At 55.2% G+C, this 27,341-nt stretch overlaps 1 protein-coding gene across 6 annotated transcripts; it reads left to right on the top strand.

The window, feature by feature from the left end:
• The first annotated feature begins 1,310 nt into the window (after nucleotides 1-1,310).
• Nucleotides 1,311-23,306, top strand: MAP7D1 (MAP7 domain containing 1). 6 transcript variants are annotated; one of them, XM_070368427.1, is made up of 18 exons: nucleotides 1,314-1,757; nucleotides 14,083-14,433; nucleotides 14,619-14,687; nucleotides 15,267-15,430; nucleotides 16,121-16,235; nucleotides 17,655-17,765; nucleotides 18,971-19,093; nucleotides 19,190-19,353; nucleotides 19,461-19,603; nucleotides 20,240-20,592; nucleotides 20,857-21,034; nucleotides 21,121-21,259; nucleotides 21,366-21,470; nucleotides 21,747-21,800; nucleotides 21,977-22,022; nucleotides 22,109-22,190; nucleotides 22,309-22,502; nucleotides 22,708-23,306. In XM_070368427.1, exons 1-18 carry the CDS (start codon nucleotides 1,712-1,714, stop codon nucleotides 22,716-22,718), a joined length of 2,448 nt encoding a protein of 815 aa, XP_070224528.1. In that variant the 5' UTR covers nucleotides 1,314-1,711; the 3' UTR covers nucleotides 22,719-23,306. The 6 variants fall into 6 exon arrangements, with proteins under 6 accessions (XP_070224526.1, XP_070224529.1, XP_070224528.1 ...); XM_070368429.1 differs by having other exon boundaries at nucleotides 1,318-1,757; nucleotides 21,980-22,022; XM_070368425.1 differs by having other exon boundaries at nucleotides 1,311-1,757; nucleotides 18,971-19,353.
• The last annotated feature ends 4,035 nt before the right edge of the window (nucleotides 23,307-27,341 follow it).

Genomic DNA, 27,341 nt, shown 5'->3' with positions numbered 1-27,341 from the left:
CCAGACCCTTTTGTTCCCAACCTTCTCCCCTTAAATGACTGCGTTCTGGGCATTCACAGGTTTAGTCCACTGGTAGAGTTAGCCTGCCAATGCAGGGGACATGGGTTCAGTCCCTGGTCTGGGAGGATTCTACATGCCGTGGGGCTGTTAAGTCCATGTACCACAACTCCTGAGCCCCCACTCTAAAGTCCAAGCTCCAAATCAAGAGACGGCACTGCAGTGAGAAGCCCACGCACTGCAATGAAGAGTAGTCCCCACCCACAGCAACCAAGACCCAGTGCAGCCAAAAATAAAATCAAAATAAAAAATAAATGACTGCTTTCTGGAGTTGCTCAAAGGAAGAAGACACTGGTAGGAAAGGGGAGCAGGAGGACAACAGGTCACTGGGCATCATCTCTGGGCGATGAAGAACTAGACAACTGACCTTCTGGAGGTCAGGACAAAGGGCAGGGATGGGGTGCGCAGGGCCCAGCTGCGCCTGCTCCTTCCGCCCCGTCAGTCCCTGCAGCAGCAGCATCGATCCACCTTCCCAGCAAGCTCCCCCCTCTCTGCCCAGGCTGGGCCTGACTTGGATTGAGGCCCACCTCAGCTGGCACTAACAAGGGGATTGGGGGATCTACTTCCCTGGGCTGGGAAGCAGAACTACTTGGGGGAGGCGGGTCAGAAGGAACTCACTCCCTCCTTGGACAGAACACAGGGGAGAAAATCCTTCCCGGGTACATGAGGGGGGTCATCCGATGAGTCTAGGGGAGGTTTAGGGCCAGGACCACCCAGTTCGGAGCCGGGAGAGACCCGGAGCAGATTAGAGACCTGGGTAAGGCGGTGGTGCAGGCCTGTAATTACTCCCGGAGGAGCAGGGAAGACACAGCCCCAACCGTAGGATGATGCAGGAAGGGCCGCAGCAAGGCTCCCAGGCCGGGTCTCTCCCCACCCCAGCCATCACCAGGGGAGAGAGAGCATAGCCCTTTTAGGGGTCTCCTTGTAACCCTCCAAGGCTCCCGACGTCCCTCGGGCGGATTTTGAGGTGGGTTTGGGAAAGACTGCTTATCTGAAGCTGCCGCCAAGGCCCTAGAGCCGGAGCTCGCAGGGTCCAGGGTGGGACTGGGGGCTCCCATCCCCGCTCCCCCCCGCTCCCCCCAGTCCTAGCGGCGCGTGAGTCACCCGAGCGCTCCCTACATAGTCGCCTCGCGCTGCGGCGCGTACCAACGCGCGGCCGCAGGGGGAGGCAGCTCGACGGGCGTCCTCCGGGAGCCGTAGCGTCCCCTCCGCCGCGGCTGCAGGAGAGGCGTCCCCCGGCTCCAGGCCCCGGGCCCCAGGGCGGGGGCGCGGCGGGCGGGGCAGGAGCGCGGTCCCCGGGCGCTGCGGGGGTGGCCCTCCCCGCGTCGCACTTGGTACGCGCCAGCCGCGAGGCCAGGCCCAGCCCGGGCGGTACAATAGGGTTGGGCAGTGGCCGCGACTGGGCCGGCGCCGGGCAGGCAGAAGGATCGAGGCCGGAGCCGACAGACACTGGGCGGCCGGCTACTGCGAGCCCGTAGGCTACCAGCCGAGCCAGGCTCGACCTTCGCCAGAGCTCCCCCAGCCTTCGAATCGTTGCCCGCCGGGCCGGGCCGGGCGTGATGCGCCGCGGGACCCCTATCCTGGCCGCTGGCCGCCGCCGCCGTCGCCGCTGAGACCCCCAAGACACCCCCCCACCCCCAGTGACGCCGCAGCTATGGAGAGCGGCTCACGTTCGGAGCCGGGTACGGGCGCAGCCCCAGGTATGCCAGAGGCGAGATGAGAGAAGGGGATGGGGGGCCTCGGAAAGGGCGAGGATGAAGCCGGCCCGCGCGGCGGGGACCCCTCCCCCGCCGCGCCCTCTGACCACTTGGAAGTTTAAAAATAAAGGCTGCAGCGGCGTCGGCGGCTCTGGGCCACCGGCGCATCTTCTGACAGCTGCCCCTCCCCCACCCCGGGCGCCGGGACGTCCTGGGCGTCGGGATCCCCGGGGGCCCCAATGTAGAGTTGATGGTGACCCCTCCGCCCCAACCCAGTGTCACCTCGGCTGCCCGGCCCCTACCGTCCTCCCCGATCCACCCCAGGCCTCATCTACTGAGCTGGGGCGTCTGTCCCCCTCCCATTCCTGGTGGGCACATGTGACCTCAGCCTGGACGTGTGTGTCGGGGGTTCAGATTCTCAGGCCTGAAGCCTTGCATACCGAAGCCTAGGCCCTGGCGCCCCCCGCCTCCCCACGCCCAGGCCCTGGCCCAGACCTCGCCCCCACCCCATCCCTCCAGCTGCCGCGCAAAGGGCCTGTAGCTGCTGCCCGCCGGCCAGGAGGGGAGGGAGGGGAGGGGGCGGTCTCTTAGCGGCGGCTGCCAAGTAACCCGCCGGATAAAGGCAGGGGGAGGGGGAGGCAGCATTGTTTGGGCAGAGGGCGGGAGCTGGGGAGTGGGCCGATTCCCCTGCAGCCTGGCCTACTCTGGAGCCCACCCAGTCCGATCTGGGGAGAAAGGGGACAGAAGTATATATCTCAGAGCCTGAGTGTTTCCCAGAGAATGGGGTGAAGGCTTGAGGCCGGCACTCCAGGGACCTGCCACATCATTCCTCAGCCTGAGGCTTCTGATACCAACCCCCCCACCCTTACACACACACACACACACACACACACACACACACACTCCCTCCCTCCCTCCGTCCCTCCCTCCCTCTTTCTCTCTTCAGGCCCCTGACCATCAAAGCTCTCTCCCCCCTCACTCCACCAACCACCACAGTGCCCAGGACTTCTGCAAATCCCATTCGGATCTGGGAGCAGCTGATGAGGGGGTGGGGACAGGTTTCTGGTTGGGCCTGGGGTTGGAGGGAGGGATTTCTCTTTCTCTTTCTTCCTGGAAAGGGAGGGAGGAGCATGATTACTGAGGACCCAAGCTCTCTTCACTGACTCAGGGGGGAGGTGGCCCCAACCCCACACCTCCATAGAGTCCTAGAGCCTAATCCCCGTCACCTCCCTGCCCCCTGGGGCGTGGGCCCAGGATGAAACCATGTCTGTGGGTGCAGAGCGCCCAGGACAAGGTGGAGCCGCTTGGTTGTGGGTGGGCTCCACCCCATGCCCTCATGGGTGTTTGGAGGGGACCCTGTGGGTGTGGGAGCTGGAGGATGTAGGGGGAGGCCAGTAGACCCGTGTGGTTCAGGAGGTCTGTAGGCTGCGCCGAAACAATGGCACTTCGGTCTGTCTTGGCTCTGCTGAGCCTGAGAGGGAACACCCAGGGAGGCCTCTCCTGTGTCCATTCCATCCACTTCCTGGCCCTCTGCAGCTGAGGGTCTCTGGCACCAGTGTGTACATCAGGGCCTGAGTGGTGGTGATTACTGGGCCAGAGATGAGGGCTGGAGTGAGTGGCTGGTTTATAAGCAGGGCACTTGAATGGGATATCTGGATTGAATGTGAGGGCATGGGTGGGATGCTTGGCTGTGCTGGGGGAACCTGACTGGGTCCTGCACACCAAGTCCTGGATTGGGAAGGCTTCTACACACAGGGACGACCTAGATGGAGTTACATGAGAACTGGGGTCAGGATGGTGGCTGGTCTGTACCAGTTTCAGTTAAAGGTGACAAGGGCCCTGTGAGTCAGGAGCCTTCAGGGAGTAAAGGTGATGCCCACTTCCTGTGCCCTGTGAAAGTCTTAGGCATGGGTCTGAGACACTGAATACATATGATGTGCTCCCTGCCCTCTCTGAGCTCCCTTTGCACACTGAGCATTAACAGGAGGCAGCATGGAGTAGGGGACAGGTGTGGCCTGTAGCAAGTGACCTACCCTCTCCAGACAGAGTTCATACCCCCGGAAAATGGAGGTAATGCTATCAGCCTTGTGGGGTTAACGTTAGAGGTTAGAGACGATGTACCTAAAGGAAGCTGGCACATGGATGCCTGCAATACAGTGTTATTACCATTACTGTGGTTATGCTCATCGGAAGTGGTGCCAGCAGGGAGGTACGAAATATGGGGAAAGTAGGGGCAGGAGTCGGGATTTAGTTTGCTTGAGAGTATAGACTCTGGAATCAGTTTAAGTCTCCCTTTCATAACTTACTACTGTATGACTTATGTAAGTTGCCGAAGTCTTAAATTTTCCCATCTGTAAAAGGATAATAATTCTGGAAATGATCTCATAGAGACATTGGGATCATTAAATTAGAGAAATACATAAGACATTTAGGAGAGGCCCTGGCAAATAGTTAATGCTCAGTAAACGCTATTCATTTTTGTTGTTATTATTTTTAATTCCTTTGGAGGCCTGAGGAGGAGATGGGATTAATTATAACTTCAAGAGGTAAATGTAGGCCAGAGAGCAAGGTGGAGATGAGTTCTAGACAGACATGAGACAGGGTGTATCGGGAACAGAGGGCCCCATACTTGAAGTGGGGCATTTGGAAATAGGAGAGAGACCCGGGGGGTGGGTGCAGGCATCCAGCGCACCTATATTGATGCCTGCTGTGTGCCAGCTCAGTCCTGGCTGTACAGATGACAGGACAGGGAAGTGAATCCCAGTCACCACCCTCCGGGAACTCCCGGTGATGCAGTGGTTGGTGGAATCTGCTTGTGGAAGACTTCACAGAGGAGGTGTTTGAGGTGGACCTGAACTAATGAGAAAAAGATGGGCCGCCTCTGCACCTCTCCACATATAGCAGCCAGCCTGGCTGGCAGCTCCCACTGATAGCTTCTGTCCCTCCTGGGGCGCGTGGGCCCAGTAATGAGGCCTTAATGAGCCCCTAATATGCAGTCACGCATATGCAAATAAGGAAGAAGGGGCACCAGGCCAGTTCACTCCCCCTCCTCCAGGGATGGGCATCAGCTGGTGGCAGAGCTGAGGGAGTGGGGAAGGAGCTGAAAGCAGGGTCCAGCCTGGGGTGGCGGCACTTGAGAGCCATCAGGGCAGTTCTCAGGCCTGACCAAGGTTGGGAGTTTGGCCACAAGCAGCTGGGAACCATGTCCTTGGGTCCCCACTGGGCCTTGGGGCCAGTGAAGCAGCCAGAAAGCCAGGCTCAGATAATGCAGCTTTGTTGGCGGTGGCAGCTCTGCCTGGCACTCCGGGGCACAGCCTTCAGTGTCTCCTCCATCACCTCTCAGCTGCAGCTTTTCCCCCACAAGGGAAGCAGAGAGGGTGGCGGCCACTAGAGAACCTGGTGCATGCGTGCTCAGTCGCTCAGTCGTGTCTGACTCTTTGTGACCCCAAGGGCTGTAGCCTGCCAGGCTCCCTGTCCATGGAATTTTCCAGGTAAGAATACTGGAGTGGGTTGCCATTTCCTGCTCCTTACCAATGACAAGAGGAAATAGACCCCCTGGTGATCCTACTGATCTCCTACTCTTATTTATCAAGGACCTTCTGTGTGCCAGGCATAGTGCTTAGCATGTCCAGTGCATTGTCTCATTTGATTCTCAAAACTATCCGGTATGGACTAGTATTATCCTCATTTTATTTTTTCAAATTTTCTTTTTTATTTTTGGCTGCACTATGCGGCATGTTGGATCTCAGTTTCCCAAACAGGAATTGAACCTGTAGCCCCACCCCCTGCAGTGGAAGCACCGAGTCTTAACCACCGGACCACCAGGGAAGTCCCATATCCTCATTTTATAGATGAGGCTCAGAGAAGGAAGTAACTTGCTTCAAGTCACACAGCTAGGTGCTGGCAGAGGAAGGATTTGAACCCAGGTCCATCCAACTGTGAAGCCGGTACACCAAACCTCTATGCTGAATTAATCATGGCCAAGCCAGCTGGTGATAGAGTCCGACTTCACTTTCCTTGCAGTGATTGGTCTTCTCTGGGCATCGTGGTCTTAGGAACCCTGTAATCTTTTCTCTGGGAGGCAGAAGTAGAACAGCAGGGCCCTGCATCCCCTATCCATCCTGCCAGGTTGGAATCTGAGCAAATCAGACCAGAAGGAGGCCCTGGACTCAGGCAGTGGTGACAGTTCAGCCAGCGGGCCATCCTCAGGCCTTGGCTTAAGGCCGGGCCTCTGCCCTCAGCTCCTAGGCCCCAGCGTGGGCAGCCCTGCTGGGGCTGAGGGAGGGCCGGGCTGCGGGATGGGGTCATTTCCTGCCGCCTAAAATAACAGGAAGTGGGTGCTCCTGATTGGAGGCTGGGAACAATGGCCGCCAACCGGGCCAGAGAGCTCCTCAGATCTGCAGTCTCCGACGGGATCCCAGCCTTATCACCCACAGAGGCAGCGAAGGGCCTGTGGCCCAGGGTCTGAGGAGTGCTGGTGCAGGTTGCCCCGCTGCTGGTTCCCTCCCTCTCAGAGCTGGCTCAGCTCTGTCCCAGCCAGGAGTGGTGCTGCCCCCTAAGGGTCCCCTCTGTCCCAGCCTCACCATCAGATGTCTCCTAGGGTTTATCCTTCCTGCCCACCCCCATCCTCCCAGCCCCCTGCTCTCTCTAGGAGAGGAAACCCAGGAGGCCGCCCCCTTTGGGTCACAGAGTGAAGGTACAGACTTTCAGCCTGATTCGAGTTCCAAACCCAGCTTTGCTACTCAGCAGCTGTGTGACTTAATCTCTCTGAATCTATTCCCTCATTTGTCAAATAGGGTAATAATATCAACCCCGTAGGATGGTGGTGAGGGTGAAAAGGACTGAAGTGTTAAGGGATTTACCTGACGCAGCATTAGCTGTTGCTACTGTTAACTGGGCTTTCCCTGGACCCAGGTAGGAGTGCCTAGAGGGGCAGGGCCGAAGTGAGCGGATGACACACGCTATCTGAGTGCTGTACGCATCTCTGAAGTTTCATTTGTGTCTCAAAGCGGGTGCTTGACTCCATGTGTGTCTGTGTGTGTGTGTGTGTAGGTTTCTGAATCCCAGCAGTAGGTCTGTTTTCCATATGAAACAGGAGAGAGAGAGAGAAAGGAACGTGTCTAATCTCCCATTGTGTGGACCTGTCCACACTGTCTGGTGTCTCCCGCTGTCTCTCTGCAATGTGTATTCTCTGTCTGTGTGAGTGTGTGTCTTTGCCCCTCCGGCAGCCTCCCTGTCTTCATTTGTCTGCTCTAGTGCAGCCACCTAAGGAGCTGCTGCGGGAGCCAGAAGGGCTCTGGCTCGAGGTGCTGACCTCTGCTGTCTGGGCACCCCCTCCCCTGGGCACACCCTTGCTCTGCCTCCTGGATGAGGGCCATTCGCCCCCACCCCTGCTCAGGTGCCCCAGTTCTTGACTCCTGGTGGCCAGCCTGGGCAGGAGCCTACCTTCCCTGCATTCCTGCCCTCTGAGCTCAGTGCCTGCCTGCCCCACCTGCACCCTTCATCTTCAGGGGGGAAACCCACTGAATCACTTCCTTCTTTGGGGAATAGGCAGGAGCCTTGGGGAGGGGTTATGTGACACCCACCAGAAACAGTGTGACATAAGGGTTTTGTCATCAGACAGCCTTGGGCCCAGTCCTACTTCTGACACTGACGTGAGCAGTCACTTAACCTGTCTGAGTAAGTGTTCTTACCTGGGGAACGGGCCTTCCATAGCACTTTCCCTTGGGGGCTATAATAAGAACTTGAGGAGATAAGGGTGAGTGCCTGGTTTACTGTAGGGCTTCAGCAAATTAGTTTTGTTTCCCTTCCTGGACTTAGGAGCTGGCTGGGCACACACAGAACTCTGATATGGTAGAGACATTTAGGGTTAGAGAGGCTAGATGTTGGAACAGCTAGGGGTTTTACTGTTTTATCCATCCATCCACCCATCCATCCATCCATCCATCTATTCTTCCATCCATCCATCCAACCATGCATGTGTTCATTAAGCAGACACAGAATTCCTTCTCTGCCCAGGCAGATCCTGTATAAGGCTCTAGGCTGCAAAAAGGATTCTCTCCACTAGCCCTCACAGGGACAGCAGGCAGACTAAAAGGGCAGACTGAGTTATGGGTATTGTGAGAGGAGTTTTGGCCCAGGAGCAGTTGTTGGGGTGGGAGGAGGGAGGGATGAGAGGCAAGGACTGCCAGCACCCAGATGGTGGGGATAGGGAGTAAGCACCCTGAGACATGTGACCGGCCCTCCGAGAGACTTGGCCTGATCTCTCTGCAGTCCCTCTTGGGTTTTTGGAGAAAACTAGACTAACTGATCCTGCAACCAGCTCCTGCACCTTTGCCTTGCCAACACTCTTTGTGCCAAGAAATGAATGCAAACTATCTGTCGCTTATCTAGTTCTTAACAAATACTTCTGGTCCATATCAATATCGCAAAATAAAACCTCACAATTTGACACAGACCAAAATAAAGTGAGGTGGCTGAAGGATCGTATTTGATGATTGAAAATGGGAATAATCAGATATTGATTTAACCATGCCTAGATAATTAACCAAGGAATTCATTTGGCTTAACATAACTTGTTCCAAATAACACAGTCCTGATGACATTTCATCAGGGTTGGCATAATTCTCAGAAAAGTATTTGTATTCAGGGTCTGTAGTCCGCCAGGTCAGAAGAAGAGTTCCAAATGTGCCATTTGCCTCCTGAGAGGTTTTTCCTGTTGAATTGCTGGAATACACACTCATTATTACTTTTATTAACTTCTCCCTGAGTACCTTAGTCCAGGAAGCTGCCCAGATTGAGATGGAATTGTATTGCCTCCCTTCAAGTGTTTATCCCTTTGCAATACATGGCCACACGGATCTGCTCACTATTAGGGTGAAAATCTCCTTCTCTGTGCGTGTGCTTAGGCGACGGTGGCTTCCTAGTACAGCGATTTATTCTTATATAGCAGCATTTCGTGACTGTCTCCACGTACTGGGCACTGTGGTAGCTGCTGTGGCAAGCTACAGTGGCAAGCAGAGCAGATGCAACCCAGCCCTTAGGGGGAGGACAATAACAAAAAAACCAAACAAGGAAGTTTAAAATTGTAACAGTCACAGTGCTCCAAACAAGAGGCATGAAGCCATGACTTCATATAATGAAGGAATTTATCCTGTTCAGAGAAGCCCAGGAAAGCTTCCCCAAGGAAATGATGCCTCAGCAAAGATCCGAAGGATGAATGAAAGTTAAGTAAGAAAAGAGGGGGAAGAGCTTGTGCAAAGGCCCTGGGGCAGAGGGAGTGTCAAGGCTACCAGAATTAAAAGGTCAGTGTGGCTGGAGTATAGACAGCAAGTAGGGAGCAGAGAGGGGGCCTCAAGAGGTGTGGGAGAGGGAGGCAGGGACTTCAGACTGTGTTGGACTTGCATCCTGGGCTCAAGAATCTTGGTTTCTCTTCAGAACGATGAGAAGTTATTGGAGAGCCTCACGTGGGGAAGAGAACCATGACCAGATTTGCATTTGAAAACAATTACTTTGGCTGCTCAGTAAAGAGCAGAGCTGGAAAGGGTGCGGGTAGGATGATGACGGAAGTTTGCAGTCATCCAGGGAAGAGAGGTGCTGATGGTATCTGCCAGGGAGGCGTTCATTGATATATTCATTCAACAAATAGCTGGGGAGCCAACTCCGTGCCAAGCTCTGTTGCTGTTAGAGACAGAACAGCTAAACAAAATATAAACGAATATGTGTGCCCTCATGGAGATTACCTTCTGGGGGTGGGAGACAGTGTTAAAGTGGTGCTAATGCTTACCGAGAATAACAGAGTTGGAACAAAAAAGAATAACGATTGAAGGACTTCCTGGTGGTCCAGTAGCTGAGACTCTGCGCTCTCAATGCAGGGGGTCAGGGTTTGATCCCTGGTCGGAGAACAAGATCCTACATGCCACAACGAAGACCTGATGCAGCCAAATAAAATATATATAAAATAAAATTTAAAAATATATGATATATACATATATATATATATGGAAACGGGAATGGCTGGGTTGCGGTTGACTGAGATAGGGAAAACTGGAGGAGGAGCAGGGATTTGGAGAGAAAGATCAGGAGTTCAGTTTGGGATGTTAAATTTGAGGCATCAGTAAGACATCCAGGGGTGTCAGGTAGGGAGTTGCATGTCGGGGGGAGAAAATTTTTGAAAAAAAAGAATTCAGTTGGAAAGGGGAGGGAAACTTCCCCTACCTACAGTTTGTAGTTTTAGAGGGGACAGGGAAGGCTTGGCCGAGAAGTGACGGTCAGGTAAAGACCTGAAGGAGGTGAGGGAGTAAGACATGCAGGATCTGGGGGCAGAGAATTCTGGCAGAGGAAACAGTGAGCGCAGAGCCCCGAGGCAGGAGCGTGCCTGGCACAAACAAGGAACAGTGGCCCGGAAGAGACAGAGCAGGGGGAGATGGGGAGGAGAGGAGGCCCAGAGGTAATGGGCCGCAGAGCACGGAGCCTGAAGGGCCTTGAAGGCCATCGTTTGCCTTTGGTTTTCCTCCCTTGAAGTGTGGGGCGTCTTTGGAGGATCTTGTCAGATCTCCAACCAGGAACTGAACCCGGGCCATGGCAGTCAAAGCCTGGAATTCCAACTACTAGGCCACCAGGGAACTCTCAATCTGACTCTTTTTTTAAATTTTTATTTATTTATTTTAACTGGAGGCTAATTACAATATTGTGGTGGTTTTTGCCATACACTGACATGAATCAGCCATGGGTATACATGTGTCCCCCGCCGCCCCATCCAAAACCCCCCTCCCCCGACTGATTCTTGAACAGAATCATTCTGCTGCTTTGGTGAGAAAAGACCCAAGGGGAACAAAGGATGGCAGCGGGGAGTCTTTCATGTGAGATGATAGAAGATGATAGAAATGGACCAAGATGACAGAAATGGAGCTAGAAGTGACTGGATTCAGAATATACTGGGCATGTGGAGCCAAAAAGATTTACTGAGGCATTAGATGTGAGGTGTGAGACAAGAAAAGATCCTAAAATGGCTCTGAAGATTTTGGGCCTGAGAAACTGGAAGGACTGGGTTGCCATTGACTGAGATAGGGAAAACTGGAGGAGCAGGGTCTGGCAAGGAAAGATCAGGAGCTGAGTTTGGGATGTTAAATTTGGGGCCTCAGGAAGACACCCAGGGGTGTCAGGTGGGGAGTTGCATGAGCGAAACCAGTACTCAAGGGAGAGGTCTGGGCTGGAGATACAAATTTGGTTGTCATCAGCAGAGCGGTGGTATTTAAAGCCATGAGTCTGGATGAGGTCATCAAGGGAGTATGTGTCGACTGATGAGAGTCGAGGTCTTCACTGGGCCCTGGGGCGCTCCGGTGCTAAAAGGTTCGGGAGTTTACGAGGGACTGGCAAGCCCGAGAAGTCACAGCCAGCCAGGGGAAGGAAAACCGGGCGAGTGTGTTGTCTTCGGGGCCAACTGAAGGAAGAGCACCCAGGGCTCACCCGTGTCTTGTGGCTGAGAGGCCAGTGGGGTGAGGCCCAGGAAGTGGCTGCCGACTCGGCAGTGTGGGTGCCACTGGAGACCTTGAGAGGAGCAGTGGCGTGGAGCAGTGGGGGTGAAGGCCTGCCCCAGGGGGCTCTTGTGGCAGAGATGGGGAGAAGCAGGCCAATTCTTCCGGGGGTGCTGTTTGCTGAGCCCCTGCCAGGCTCAGCATCACCAGAGGTGATGTGCCTACTCACCATAGGTCCCAACACCATGGGCCCCACCTTGAGAAAACCGGAGTTCAGACCTGCCTGACTGAAGCCGGACACCTTGTGCCCCGCCGCACCTGAGCGCCAGATGCAGGCCCTTCCAGGCCTCATCCCTGCACTTCCTCCCAGACTCCCCGTCACGTGGCAGGTCTAGTCAGAAGCTAGCTGGAGAGACTCACTGTCTTGCCTGGTGGGTGTGATCCGCCTCGGTGCAGACAAACACCTCCCTACCAGTTTTCCTTGCAACACCTGTAGCGGGCACAGGTGCCAGGAGAATGGCAATAAACAAGCCTCACCCTCAGCCTTCGAGCTTTGTGCTTACGTACCTAGGCCCTTTGGCCCCAGATAGTCCTGGGTTCGAATTCTGCCTCTGCCACGTACTAGTTCTATGACCCTGAATGAATCATTTAGTGGGGTAAGCTCTGATGGTCTCTTCTGTTCAACGAGGGTAAGACTCTCTCTCTCTCAGAGTTCATATGGAGATGCAGGATGGGGCTACCAAGGGCCCGGCTCAGCTCTCGGCATGTAGGAAGCATTCACTAAAAGGCGGCCACTAGCTTTCTTGCCCACCGGGACTGGGGAGGGGTTTTCAGGTGGCTGGGAAGTGGACTAGCAGTGGCCGGGCGGTCTTTTGGAGCTGATGTGGGGAGGGGCTGGCAGAGTGGGAGGGACAACTGGGGAGACAGGGCCTTGGCTGGGGCTCTTTTGCCTGGAACCCAGGAATCTAGAAGGGCAGGAATGAGGGGAAAATAGTGTGAGTCTCAGATGGTGTCATTGTGTAACATGTGTTGCCTCACACCGCCTTGTGCAGAGGCCGGAGGGTGTGGGGGTTAGAGCAAGGGCACCGGGGACCGACGCTGGGCTCAGGTCCCGACTCCTTCACTTCCCAGCTGAGTGGCCTCAGACTTCACTTACTTTCTTTTCGCTTCACTCTCCACCTCTATCTCAAAGAAATATTTACCTTGCCTCCTTTAGAAGTATTGTCATAAGGATTCAAACTAGTGTGTGTAAAATACTCTCTCCATAGGAAGCTCTCAAGAAATATATACATGTTAGTGGTTATTGTTGTTACTAATGCTCATCACAGGCCTACTTTCTGCATTTCACAGAAGAGGAGCTAGGGCACAAAGAGGGCCTGTAACTAGTCCAAGGTCACACAGTCAGCGGGGAGGCCAAGTCCAAGGTCACACAGTCAGTGGGGAGGCCAGATAGTTAAATAGCCTGCCTTCGTCAGAGCCCACTGGACACCCGTCTCCCTGAAAAGGGTCCCCGGAGTTCCAAAGTCAGCTCCTTAGGAGTGTCCTCTCCCTGTTCACACATTGTCACCCATAGGGAGGGGGAATGTATCACCTCCTGAGTGGACCACTGTTCCTAGAGCAGAAGGCCCTGTGTGATGGAGGCACCTGGTGAGAGCAAAAAATGCTTCTTTCGATTGACCTTTCCATGAGCTGTGGTCCTGATCCCTAAGCCCAGGCAGCGGGTGTGTTCCCCGTCTGTCCCCTCAAGTTCCTTAGACAGCAGCAGTCGATGGCACCAGGGCTCAACGTGCAGAGGCTGCTCTTTGGCAGCTTCATAAGACAAACAGGAAGAGAGAGGGAAGTGTTGTGTCCTGGCACGTGAATTATTCCAGGCACTTCACTGACATCCCTACCAGCTTGGGCTTTTATAGTCCCCATTTTACAGATATGAAAGCTGAGGCTTAGAGAGGTTGAGTGGCTTGCCCTAAGTTACCAAGGCCCTCTCTTCCTGTCTTGGAGTGGTGAAGTCAGAATTGGGCCCTCAGCCGGCTGACCCCTAAGCCCATCTTTCAGTTGCTCACATGTGTGTGCATGGATATGTATACATCAAATCATGTGGCTTCCTTACTTGGCACTTCGGTGTCTTTTACAGACACCCTGAAATATTAATGTCTAACAAGAAGAAATCTGTGGGTGGTTGGGAAAGAAAACAAATGACGAAATGGATGTAGCCAGTTGCCTACCCTGTTGGGGATCCCACCTGGGCATCCCACTGTGCCCATGCGTATGTCTTTCCTTCCGGCTGGTCCCAGGCACCTCCTGAGCACTGGGCATTGGGATGGGTCCTGTGAGCCCAAGGGAAAGCAGAAAGGTGAGGGAGGCAGACGTGGAAACCAACCTTTACCATTTGGTCCACTAATTACCCCCAACTTCTCAGTTTTACCGATACACCCGGCTCCCTCTGCCCCTTTGCAAATGCTCTTCTCTTTGCCAGAACCCTCTCTGCCTTGGTTTGCTAACTCCAGCTCATCCTAGACCTCAGCTTAGCTCTAACTTCTGCAGGAAGCCCCCTCAGTATAGGTTAGCCATCTCTGCTTTGTTACTCCAGACATAGTACTTATTCTCTACCGTAATTTCCTCGCTGTCTGTCTGTCTGCCCTGCCAGAGTGTGGGCTCCACAGAGGCAAGGACTGTGGCCATTTTCTCACTATTACATCATTAGTGTCTGGAACAGGGCCTGGCACATAGAAGGAACTTGATAAACACATACGAATAAATGAATATCAACTGGACAAGGGAAGGAGCTACATGTTGAACTGACAGTAACAAATGTTCTGTCTCACTTTCTCTCCTGTCTTGTGTTTTACTTCCAGCTATGGCAGCCAGGACCCCTCCAGAGCCAAGACCCTCCCCAGAAGGTGACCCCTCCCCACCGCCGCCACCACCACCGACGTCAACCCTGGTGCCCGACACTCCCCCAGACACGCCTCCCGCCATGAAGAACACCACTAGCCCCAAGCAGCTTCCACTGGAACCAGAGAGCCCCTCGGAGCTGGTAGGGCCCAGGCCAGCCCCCCAGCAAGAAGAGTCCCCTTCCTCTGAAGTGAAGACCAGGGGACCCACCCCACCAGCCACGGGCCCACGGGATGCCAGGCCTCCTCGAAGGAGCAGCCAGCCATCCCCGCCAGCAGCACCCGCCTCTGACAGCCCTCCCACCAAGCAAGGTATGAGTGATGTCCCTCATCCCGGGCCCAGTCCCAGCCCTGGGTGAAGACCCCAGAGGGAGTCTCCTGGGCTCCGGAGGAGATGGAAAAGGCGTGGGCATGCAGCCTGGGGGCAGGGCCCTGAGGCTGACTCCCCTTTGAGAGGAACCTCTTGACCTAAGTCTCTCCTTATTCCTTTTGTTAAGATGTAAAGAAGGCAGGAGAGAGACACAAGCTGGCAAAGGAACGGCGGGAAGAGCGGGCCAAGTACCTGGGTAAGTGTGTGACAGCTCCCCTTCAGCCTCACCCCCATGGACATCCTGTTAGTAGCACTAACCCTTTGGGAATCTCTGTTGTGTACACTGTGCTAAGAGCAGTTCGCTTATCTCACTTAACCCTGTACCCATTTTGAGGATGGGGAGACAGAAGCTCGGAAAGAGGCAGTCCTTTGCCTAAGCCACGCAGCTAGGTGGAGTAGCTGAGACTCAGACCCAGAAGCCTCATCTCACCCCATGCTCTTAATCACAATATGTCAGCAGGCCCCGAAGTTAGACAGGGACCTGGCCCTAAAGAGCTCACTTCTTCTCGGGTGCCCAGAGACCACGACGCTGGTGGAGGGGAAATAGGCCTCCTGCCTGGGAAGCCCTCATTCTGAGGCCCCAGCCCACCTTCAGCATGCCCTTCAACTTGAGTGGGGGTAGTCTCAGAACACAGGCATCTCCCCAGTAGGCAGGCAGTGGGGAAGACCCACCCCGGGCCGGAAGAACAGGCAAGGCCACTCAGAGCAGACACTTGGGGGCCCAGGCGCTACCAGATGTTCACACCCTCGGGGCTCCTTCCCCAACCCCCTGCAGCTGCCAAGAAGGCAGTGTGGCTGGAGAAGGAGGAGAAGGCCAAGGCACTGCGGGAGAAGCAGCTCCAGGAGCGCCGGCGGCGGCTAGAGGAACAGCGGCTCAAAGCCGAGCAGCGCCGGGCAGCCCTGGAGGAGCGGCAGCGGCAGAAGCTGGAGAAGAACAAGGTGCGTTTGTGCTGGGTTCTGGCCGGGCACGCGTGGCTCTATGTGCACACATCTGCATGTGGGCTCAGTGTGAACACACAGCCCTGTGTTCACACGTGCATTCGGGTCCCGTGGGTCCCACATCTCAGCATCTGTGCAGGCGTGTTTGGTTCCGTACGTGCCAGGATAGGCGCCTGTAGCCGTGTGTTGTCATTACATGTATGTGTGCGTGCCCCAGATGGGTGTGTGTAGGTGTGCAGAGATGTGTCTGTGTGAGTGCGCCAAGTGAACTCCTAGTGAGGAGAAGCCTGGCTTGAGCACTATGAAGAAACAAAGGGAAAGGTGGCCTGGCTGTGGTCCAGTCCTCAGGCTGAACGCAAACCCACCTCCAGGGTCAGAACCCTCAGAGCCAGCGGCCCCCCTGGGAGACCCAGGCAGGGAGAGTCCCACCCGGTCCTCAAAGAAACAGCTCATAGGCTCAGGAAATGAGTCAAGAACAATGAAAAGCTCCCCAAGAACAAGTTGAAAGGGATCTGTTGCAAACTGTCTTTAGTCACAGCGAGGGCTCAGTAGCCTTGGTTACCTGCCATGAGTCAGGGAAACCTTCTAGGGGTGGGGGAGGCCTTGTCCCGGAAGAGAGCCTTTCTCCCAGGTAGGAGGAAAGCTTCTGAGCCCAGACCTCTCCCCCCACCCCGGCCCCCGCCCCACCAGGAGCGCTATGAGGCAGCCATCCAGCGGTCAGTGAAGAAGACGTGGGCTGAAATCCGGCAGCAGCGCTGGTCCTGGGCAGGGGCCCTGCACCACGGCTCCCCAGGACGTAAGACCAGTGAGTGGGCCGGAGGGGTTGCAGGGTGGGAGGGGAGGCCGGGGCCTGAGAAGTGGGGGAAGGGAGCAGCTTCCGTGCACGGAGCTGGCAGCTCCCCGCAGCAGGTATGCCTCGCTTTTGTGTGCCTTGTGTCTTCTGGAATGATCTGTAAACCCAAGTCTGTAGAACCAAGTCCTGTCCCAGGACTTCCACTATTGAGTCAGAGGTGCGTGCTCTTCATTCGGTTTGCTCTTTTTAGATTAGCCTTCTTTGCTCCTGTCAATTACTATTAGTTGATTGATACAGAAAAGAGCACTTTAATACCCTGCAGACACTGGATATTTAAAGAAAACTATCACCCTGATGTCCCTGTCGTGGAAGGTAGATTTTTGTCTCTGAGTTTTCTTTATGTAGGGCCATCATGCATTTCGGTCTGACATTTTGCTGGCATGTATGTGCTGCTGTGTTTGGGTGTCTTTAGGTAACGGCAAGATTCGGTATTCCTCGTGCGTCTTTTGGTGTATGTGTTCATGGATCTGTGCGTTGCGAGTCTTAGTGCGTGTTTGCCTTGATGTGTGAGTGGCCTTGTGTACCTCGCTGTGGATTCCCAAGTCAGACAGAATTGGGTCCGGATTCCCAGCCCTGGCCTTTGTGCTGTGACCTCTGACTTCCTGCTCTCTCACTTTCTTTATCTGTAAAATGGGGATAACAGTACTACTTGCCTCCGAGGTTGTAGGTAGATGTTTGGGAGGATCAAGTGTGGTAACATGTGTGTGGTGCCCAGCACAGTGCCCGGTATGTGGTAAGCACCCAGCAAGTGCTGCAGATACGATTAAGTTGCTGTGATGTGTTGTGCCTGTCTGCATCTGGGTCTGGGCCTGTTTCTGCGGCTGTGTTTGTTTCTGTCTGTGCATGTGTGCACTATCGTGTGCATGCAGAAGTACCTGTCACTCTATATGCCCATGCGTGCATGTCTTTGTCTTTGTGTGTCCCTATGACTATGTGAATCTGTGTGAGCGCCTTTGACTGTGGGTCCTTCTGTTCAGGAGCATCTGTATTTGCTGCAGGACCATGGGTCTTGTAGCCAGAGTGCCTTGGCTGGGCAGTGTCAGCGAGTGCCAGTGCTGGTGGTTGTGGGGGAGGGCTTGCAGCGCCCAGCCCTAGGGAATGACTTCCTGGCCAGGAAGGCTGTAGTGTCTCCAGTTTTATTCCATCTCCTTCCTCTGTTCCTTTTCCGTCGGCTCCCCCAATCCAGGTTGTCTCTGGTCACCTACCCACCCCCCCCATCCCCTCCAGAGCCAAGTCTGCCTCCTCCCCCCTTCCTAGCCTGCCCACTCCTCCCTCTCCCACCCTGCCCGCGGAGCATCCTGCATGGAAGGCCTCAGTGCCCCCCTGGCTCCCGTCCGGCCCGGCCCTAATGCCGTGTCTTTTCCCCTCCAGGTGGGAGCAGGTGCTCCGTGTCGGCAGTAAACCTGCCCAAACACGTGGACTCTATAATCAACAAGCGGCTCTCAAAGTCCTCTGCCACGCTCTGGAACTCCCCCAGTAGAAGTAAGAGAAGGCCCAGCCCTCCTTCCTCCAGAGCTCCTTGTAGTCCCCTCCTTGTAGCCTCTTCCAGAGCTCAGCAAAAACCTCAGGTCCCAGGAGCCCTCACACACCCCAGGTCTCCATCCCCACTCGACCCTGCTTGGGGTTGTGCACCCCTCGGGGGAGCCGGCATTTGGATCTGGGTCCTGAGAACAGAGGTGCTTCCCACAGGGGAGGAGAACAGAGGGCAGTGACCCAGCAGGCAGAGCCTGGCTAGAGTCTCGAGAGCAGGTGGGGATGAGAGTGGGGGTGGAGGGTGGGAATGGGCCGGCAGCCTTATCTCCAACCACAGCCAGCTGGCCTAGGCCAGCCTCAGGCAGGTGGCCTTGCCCGGGAGTACCCGACGAGCCTGGGTGCTGTGTGTGCAGGAGCCCTCTTATTCTGCCTCCACCCTGGAGGGCCCACGCAACCCTGCCCTCTCTGCCTTCAGAGCCCCAGCCATGGCCTTGGCTGGATCCAAACTCGTGGCCAACCAGGGTAGCGCAGCCCCTGCGTTCCCACCATGCCCTGATGTCACATGTGAAGGGGCCATGGTAGGAGTTATTTATAAGTTTCTCCAGCTTTTATTTGGTTGCTCTGTTGCCCAGCAACGAAATCAGCTGCTGTTACCAACCCCACCTGACTGAAGCTTAAAAATAACCCAGCAGCTGAGGGGACAGAGCACGGTGGCCCGGGGCAGCCAGGCCCCCTAGCAGCCTCTCCCTGGCATGGGATACACAAAAGCTGGGCCTCTTCTCAGTCAGAGAAGCACAAGGGCCCTCACTGTCCCAAATCCCGTGGGGGGTGGAGTGGGGGGGGTTGCGGGTGATGCCTCCCTAGGCCAGCACTCTGAGGGCAGGAGGAGCAGAGCCCTACAATGGGACATAGAAGTTGGCAACTGGGTACCCCACCAACCTTGGCTGTCTCCTCTCTATAATCATAGTTCAGTGCCCTTTCACCTGGGGAGAGAGGTAGGAGGGACCTCTCTAGCCCTGCATGGGAAGTGTCTTGTTGCCTGGGTCTGCAGTGGGGGTCAGACCCAAGGGCGGACAAGTGTAACCCCCATGATAGGGGGAGAGTCTGAGACTCCTTGGGCTCTGCCTGGGGATGGTACCTGGCCGTCTCCAGATGCCTCTGCTTGCCCACTCTAGCCCTGCAGTAACCTGCTTCTCCCGGCATTCTCCCCCTAGATCGCAGCCTGCAGCTAAGTCCGTGGGAGAGCAGCATCGTGGACCGTCTGATGACGCCTACCCTCTCCTTCCTGGCACGGAGTCGCAGTGCAGTCACACTGCCCCGAAACGGCCGGGACCAGGGTAGGGGCCGCGGCCCAGGGAGAGCCCCCTCGAGGGGCGGGGCAGGGGCCAGCCACGCCAGTGGACCGCGCCCCGACCGCAGTCATCCCTCCGCAGCAGTGCCCCTGTGCCCGCGCTCAGCCTCCGCCAGCCCGCTGACGCCATGCAGTGCCCCCCGAAGCGGGCACCGCTGCGCCCCCGCCGGGGAGCGCGGGGATCGCCGCAAGGCCAGCGCCGGGGGCAGCCCCGCCCCGGCCCGCCTCCGGCCCGAGGCCTCGCCGGTGAGTGGCTGGCGGCGCAGGTGGGGACCCGGCTTCTGTGCTGGGGAGCTCGGGCGCCTCTGACCTCTGCTTCCCCTCTCCCTGCTCTCCTTAACCCTCCTCCCCAGGTGCAGAAAAAGGAGAAGAAGGACAAGGAGCGGGAAAACGAGAAGGAGAAGAGTGCCCTGGCCCGGGAGCGCAGCCTCAAGAAGCGCCAGTCGCTGCCTGCTTCTCTGCGCCCGCGCCTCTCCGCTAGCAACGCGGAGCACAGGTGGGCCCAACATTGGGGCAGGGCCTGCTACGGCCAGGCCAGCTAGCCGGCCATTCATTCATAAATATGTGTCATGCATATTTGCCAGCCATTCATTCATAAATATGTGTTGCTCTAGAGGAACAATCTGTAGCCCTAGTGGGCTACAGTCCATGGGGTCCCAAGAGTCCCAAACGACTTAGCGACTAAACAACAACCCACCTCTAGAAAGAAAGCTCCTTGAGAGCAGGATTTTTTAAATTTTTGGAGTGTTTTGATCACTGAAGTAACCCTTGCATCTAGAACCAGTGCCTGGTAAGCACTCAAGAAACACGTGCTGGACGAATGAATGGTCTTGTCAGGTACTGTGTTCGGGGTGCCCAGCACACTTCCCTGAGCCAAACCAGGCCTCATTCTTGCTCTTAGTAATCTTACTGGCTCTTGGGGAAACAAACAGGAGTCAAAGAATCACAAATGAGCATGTAATTACAAACTGGGATATCTACACTAAATTATGTTTGTGTGAGAGCATATAAGGGGGGTGCTGACCAAACCTGGGAGGACACTTCCCTAGCGAAGTGACATGCTCAAAGTGTGTGTGTGTGTGTGTGTGGACACTCTGTGCCCTTGAGGTCTAACTCTTCTTTTTCCTCTCAGTCCCAAATCCAAGGGCCGGCCATCCTCTCCCTCCACAACCTCGCACAGGCCTGCCTCCCCCTGCCTCAGCCCAGGGCCAGGTCATGCTCTGCCCCCAAAACCACCATCCCCCCGAGGCACCACTGCATCACCCAAGGGGCGAGTCCGGAGGAAGGACGAGGCAAAGGAGAGCCCCAGTGTGGCGGGGCCCGAGGACAAGACCCAGAGCAAGGGCAAGGCCAGTGATGAGAGGGAGCCTGCAGCCCCAGCCTCACCGGCCCCCTCGCCTGTGCCCTCACCCACCCCAGCCCAGCCCCCGAAAGAGCAGCCCACAGAGATCCCTGCCGGTGGGCAGGGAGAGAAGAGGCCAAAAGGTGGGCAGGGCAGAGAAGCCAGCTTTGCCTGTGAGTGGGAGGTGGTCAGAGGTGCGGGCTGCCAGAGACGCCTGGGGGAATGGATGTTGGGAAGAGACCAGGACCTCAGTGCTCTGAGTCGCTGGCAGAAGCAGGGTGGGTGGGCCGCCGGGGTTGCCCTGACGTCCAGCAAGCACAGGGGTATGGGGGTGGGGGAGAGGGGAGGTGATGGAGGGGCCTGTGCTGGTCGGTGCATGCTGACTCCTGGTCCCGATCCCGCTCCAGAGACAGCTGTCCTGACCTCACCCCCAGCCCCTGCTCCCCCGGTGACCCCTAGCAAACCCATGGCTGGCACCACGGACCGAGAAGAGGCCACTCGGCTCCTGGCTGAGAAGCGGCGCCAGGCCCGGGAGCAGCGGGAGCGCGAGGAACAGGAGCGGAGGCTGCAGGCCGAAAGAGACAAGTGAGCACGCCCTCGGGGACCGAGGAGGCCTTTACAGGGGCTGGAGAAGAAGCCGGGCGTAAGCCTGAGTCTCCTGTGTTCCCCAGGCGAATGCGAGAGGAGCAGCTGGCTCGGGAGGCCGAGGCCCGGGCGGAGCGGGAAGCCGAGGCCCGGAGACGCGAGGAGCAGGAGGCTCGGGAGAAGGCGCAGGCCGAGCAGGAGGAGCAGGAGCGGCTGCAGAAGCAGGTGCCCCCGAGGGCCGGGGCGCGGGCGCCTCCTGGTGGCGGGTCGGGGCCGGCTGGAAGGGACCGCCGGAGGCCGGCCGCCTAAAGCTCCTGGGGGTCTTTGGCAGAAAGAGGAGGCCGAAGCTCGGTCCCGAGAAGAAGCAGAGCGGCAGCGTCTGGAGCGGGAAAAGCACTTCCAGCGGGAGGAGCAGGAGCGGCAAGAGCGTAGAAAGGTATTGCGAGCGGCTGGCCGAGTCGTGAGCGGGGCCAGCTCTCCCGGCTCTGTCCGCACTTCTTTAGAGGGGCTAGTGGGGCTGGGAGGGGGCGCTGCCTTGGGTTGCAGAGGGTTCGGTCGAGACGGAGTTGGGGGGAGATCAGCTTCCTGGCCTGGAAAGAACTGGTGTGAGCTAGAAGGGCCCCCGAGACTCCAGGACCAGGGCTAGCTGGTGGGAGGTCGAGGATTAGGGCCGGGCTTGGGCCTAACCGGAGTGGGGCTTCTTTCCCAACAGCGCTTGGAGGAGATTATGAAGAGGACTCGGAAGTCAGAAGCTGCTGAAACCAAGGTCAGGATGTCCCCAAGAGTGGTGTTGGGAGTGGAGGTCCGGTGAGGAAGGAAGGGATCCAGGGTGGAGGAGCGAGGCTGTCCAGGATCTGGGCGGAGGGGAGAGAAGAATTCAGCGGCGTGCAGTCGGGTGGGGCCAGGGATCCCCTGGAGCCTGACTGCTCTTCCTCTTCAAAGCAGAAGCAGGACAGAAAGGAGGCGACGGCCAACAATTCCAGCCCAGGTAAAGGCCTGTTCCCCTCCTCTCCAGCCCCAGCCCCAGCCTTCGATCCTCTCCCCGACCCCTAACTGATGGCCATTCCTTCCCAGGGATAGACCCTGCGAAAGCTGTGGAGGCTCGGCCTGCCGGGCTGCAGAAGGAGGAGCTGGCCCCCCAGGAGCCTCAGTGGAGGTACCAGCTCCCAAGCGCAGGACCCAGGAGCAGGGAGGCAGGGTCAGGCTGGAAACCATAGGGCGCCCGGGCTGTCCCGCGATGGGAGTGGCCTGAGCATTGGCCTCTGCATCCACAGCCTGCCAAACAAGGAGTCGTCTGGGTCCCTGGTGAATGGGCTGCAGCCTCTGCCAGCGCACCAGGAGAACGGCTTCTCCCCTAAGGGACCCTCCGGGGACAAGAGTCTGGGCCGGACGCCAGAGGCTCTCCTGCCCTTCGCAGAGGCAGAAGCCTTTCTCAAGAAAGCTGTGGTGCAGCCCCCTCAGGTCACAGGTAGGGATCCCTTTCTCCCGGACCCGCAGCTCTAGCTCCCAGCAGCCTTCCCCAGCCTCTTCCGCCCAGCCCTTTCTTCTCCCAGATCCATCAGAGGCCCTCTGGAGCTCTACCGAGAAGACCCCACCCCCTCACCCCCTGTGCTTCGTTCTGGGCTTGGAGCCTGATTTGCCCTGACTGTTTTCCCTCCTGCTTTTTTCCCCAGAAGTCCTTTAAGGGGTTGCCTCGGATCCAGGCACAGCTATGAGGGCTCCTCTGCATCATCTACCAGCGTGTCTGGAAGAGAAGGAGACAGAACAAAGCCGGAAGTGGCCTGGGCCCCTGGGGGTTGGGTCCTCTCTGTTATTTTTAATCTGCACCTTATAGACTGATGTCTCTTTGGCTGGAGCCAGACCCTGCCCCTCAGTGCATTCGTGTGCTCACACGCGCGGACACCCCCCATACACACACATACACTCACAGCCTCTCTGGCTTCCTCCTGTGGGGAAGAGCCACCTGTAGTATTTGCCTTGGTTTGGTGGGGTACAGTGGATGTGAATACTGTAAATAGCTGTGCTCAGACCCCTCAGCGTGGAGGGGGTGGGTGCAGGAGGCAGACCCTCCCAAGACTCCCTGGGGAGAGCTTCCTCCCTCTATTTAACTGTAACTGAGGGGGAACTGTAACTGAGGTCTGGGGATGGGGGGCACCTTGGGCCACAGGATATTGGTTGCTTTAGGGGTACCCGTGCCCCCTGCCCTCGCCTGGAATCAGTGTTACTGCATCGATCAAATTTCTCCAGAAATAAAGTGAGAATAATTCTGCCAGTCCCGTCTGTCCTTAGGGCTGGCAGTGGGGTTGGGAGCAGGTGTCCTCCTGAGTTCTAAGAAGAACTTGAGGACCCGGTGGCCTGCGGATATCCAGCCCTACCTGGTAACCAGTCCCAGACTTCTTCTGGCGGTCTTCATTCATTCATTTAACAAAAATGGTTACATCTACTCTATATTAGGCAAGGAGCTCTATGCCAGGGATGCAAGGAGGAAGAAAAGACATGGGTCTCTGTTCTCTTGGAGTTGACAGTCTAGCAGTGAGCATCAGAGACGCAGGAGCCCTCTCAACATCCATTCCCACTGCCCCTTCCTCATTCCAGAGTCCTGATTTTGTGCAGGCGGCAGTCTTCCTCTTGAATCCCACTATGTACTTCAGCAGAGGTGGCTCCTAAGCCCAGGGGTGCATCAGGATTGCAATCAACCGCTGGTCCCACCTGCCTCACGAGTGATTGGTTTAGGTAGGTTTAGGTATCTGCCAGCAGATGCAAAGAAAACCCTCCCTCATTTTTTTTTTCCCCCCTCACTCACTTTGAAAGAAAAATACCAGATGGGAGCCAGCCTCTAAGGTGACCTCCCAGCGTCTCCCGCCCCCTAGTGTTCACACCCTGTGTAGTCCCTTGTCATGTAGGACCACGGCTGGGCTGAGTGATGATAGAATACAGTGGCAGTGGTGGTGTGCCATGTCTGAGATTAGGTCTTAAAAGACACTGCAGCTTCTGACTCAGTTGCTGTCTCACTCTGGAGGAAGACAGCAAGCACTGCCTTAGGAAACAGCCTTATGGAGAGGCCCACCTATGGAGGCCTCAAAGCCTCCTGCCAACAGCCACACGAATCAACCCGGGCGCGGATCCTCCAGCTGCAGTTAAGCCTTCAGGGGACTTCAGCCTTGGTCAATAGCTTGACAATAACCTCATGAGAGACCTTCTGCCAGAACCACCAGCGAAGCCTCTCCAGTTAAAATGTCATTTTAAACTGACAAGTTCTGTGACAACTTGTTACACAGCAGTAGTTAAGTGGGACACATCAGAGGAGAAAACCCTGTTGGTATGACAGGAAGTCCTACTGTGAGGCCTGGAATTGCTGTATCCATCCTGCTCACCTGAGGACGGAGATAACATCAAGGGGGCAGTGCAGCGAGATGGGGAAAACTGAGGTCCTTGAGAACACCACTGAATTGCCCCACCTCAAAACCAGTCCTTCCCCTAGACAACTTCCCTTGTTGTTTAAGCCTGTGGAGTTGGGTTTTCTGCTATGGTGGTCAAAAGCTTCTAACCCATCTAGGGACATAGATGATAAATACATAAATGCATTTCTGAGTGAGCTAGGATGAAGGAAATGACCTGGATGAAAAGCTCATCACAGGAAGACCTACTCAGAGAAAGTGTCCTCTAAAGATGCAGCATTTCAACTTGACCTGAAGGATGAGGAGGAGCCAGCCACGTGAAACAGAGCAAGAAGAGTTGCAGGGGGAGGGCTCAGTGTGTGAGACCCCCAGAGGAGTGAGAGCGGGACCAGTGCTGCTGAGGGCCGGGAACTGTGGCAAGAGCCTGCAGAGGAGGAGAGGTGGGTGGCCCAAGTTACAGGCACCCAGGATCAGATGGGCAGGGAAGGTGCTAACGGTTTCCAGGCCCTCTCCCCATCTAGCTCCTTTGACACCCCTCCCAGCCCCCAGCTCATACCGAGGCAGAGATGCCATTTCCCTGAAGGCAGTATCCTCTGAATACTGCGGCTGGAGAATCACTTATTCATTTATTCATTCAATCAATTATGGAGCACCAGCTAAGCACCACAGGGATATGATGGTAAGCAAAACCAGACTTGGAAGCTCTTGGAGCTTCCTGGTGGGAAAGACAGGTATTAACCAAATAATCACACAAATGGAAACATAAAATGTGGTTAAGTACTTTGAAGATGGAATATCTGAGTAATAAGACCTAACAGGAGGATCTAGGTTGAAGTCAGATAAGGTATCCTTGAATAAATGGTGTTTAATCTGAAATCCGATGGCTGGCAGATGTTGACTGGGGAAGTCAGGAAGGGAAAAAGGAGAGGAGAGACAACATTTTCTAGACAAGGGAAAAAGCAAGTGCAAAGGCCTTGCACAGAAAGGAGATATGTTTCAGTATCTGGAGGAGTGTAAGCAGGTCTGAAGGAGTCTAATTTTACTCATCACTGGAGTCCTCAGTGTCTGGTACCATGCTGCTGCTAAGTCGCTTCAGTTGTGTCCGATTCTGTGTGACCCCATAGACGGCAGCCCACCAGGCTCCCCCGTCCCTGGGATTCTCCAGGCAAGAACTCTGGAGTGGGTTGCCATTTCCTTCGCCAATAGATGAAAATGAAAAGTGAAAGTGAAGTCACTCAGTCATGTCTGACCCTTAGCGACGCCATCGACTGCGGTCTTCCAGGATCCTCCGTCCATGGGATTTTCCAGTCAAGAGTACTGGAGTGGGGCGGTCTGGTACCATAGGCACTCAATATTTATTTAAGGAAGGGCTGTTGATAGAGATTATCATACTGAGTGAAATAAGTCAAACAGGGAAGCACAAATATATCACTTATATGTGGAATCTAAAAAAAAAGATACAAAAGAACTTATTTACAAAACAAAAACAGACTTACAGACATAGAAAACAAACTTATAGATACCAAAGAGGAAAGAAGGGGGATGGGATAAATTAGAGGAGTTTGGGATTAATAGATACAAACTATTATCTATAGATAATCAACAAGGGCCTACTGTATAGCACAAGGAACTATATTCAATAGCTTTTTAACTTTTTAATAAACCATAATGGAAAGGAATCTAACAAAGAATATATATATATATACACACATATATAAAATAAATTTGCTATACACCAGAAACTAACACAACCTTGTAAATCAACTGTGTTTCAATTAAAAAAAGAAAGGTCCATTGAGGAGGTGGCACTTGGCACAAGGTGAGCCAGACCACGCAAGGCCTTGTAAGGCTGTGTCAGGAGTCTGGATTTTATTCCAAGGGCCATGGGAAGACACTGAAGGCTATTAAATGGGGTGGGAAAGGTGACATGGTCAGACTGGCATTTTTATTAGAACTCTTTGGCTGTTGGGTGGGAAACCAGTAGGGACTTGACTGTAGGGACTTGACCAGTTAAGAAGTGATTACCAAGATCCAGACAGAAAATGATACAAGCTTAAGCTCAGGAGACAGAGATGGAAAGAAGGTGTTATTTAGTCTCTAAGTCACTCTTTTGGGACACTTGCAATGCCATAGGCAGCAGCCCACCAGTCTCCCCTGTCTATAGGATTTCCCAAGCAAGAATACTGGGTTGCCATTTCCTTTTCCAGTGGATCTTCCCAACCCTGGGCTCAAACCTGCATCTCTTATATTGTAGGCAGATTCTTTACCACTGAGCCACCTGGGAAACTCTTGGAAAGAAGTGGGCCACATGAATTTACTTATTTATTCAAGAAACACTGAACACCTACTATGTGCCAGGCACAGAGGTCCTGGAGATTTTCAAGCACCCAGAAACTGACATGGTCCTTATGCTCATGGAGCTTACAGTCTAGTGGAAGGAAATGGACATTAATTAAATAATAGTACCAAACGGACAGTTACAACTATGACAGATACGTGAAGGGGAAGCATGTGGGGCTAGGAGAGTGAGTAATGAGGGACCCGCCCTGATCACAGAGGCCAAGGGGGACGTCCTTGAGAAAGCAGTGCTGGAGCCGAGGTCTGAGAGAGTAGAAGTTAACAGGACAGAAGGGTGGGATTTGTTCCAGGCAGAGAAAACAGCAGGTGCAAAGGGCCTGTGATGACCTTGGCCAGTGCATTTGAAACAGAATAAGGAGGAGGATAGGACCAGAGAGGGAGGAAGGACCGGACCTCACAGGACTTTTTGGGCCATGCTAATAAGAGTTTGGTCTTTATTGCAAGAGCCACTGGAAGCTGTTGAGAGATTTCAGCAGGTAGGTGACAGGATCAGAATGAGGATTTGAAAGGTTTATCAGATGGGACTTCCTTGGCTGTCCAGTCGTTAAGAC

This window comes from Bos mutus, chromosome 3 (genome assembly GCF_027580195.1).
Source record: "Bos mutus isolate GX-2022 chromosome 3, NWIPB_WYAK_1.1, whole genome shotgun sequence".
In the NCBI taxonomy this organism is placed as follows: domain Eukaryota; kingdom Metazoa; phylum Chordata; class Mammalia; order Artiodactyla; family Bovidae; genus Bos; species Bos mutus.
This window is presented reverse-complemented; position numbering and strand designations above follow the sequence as displayed.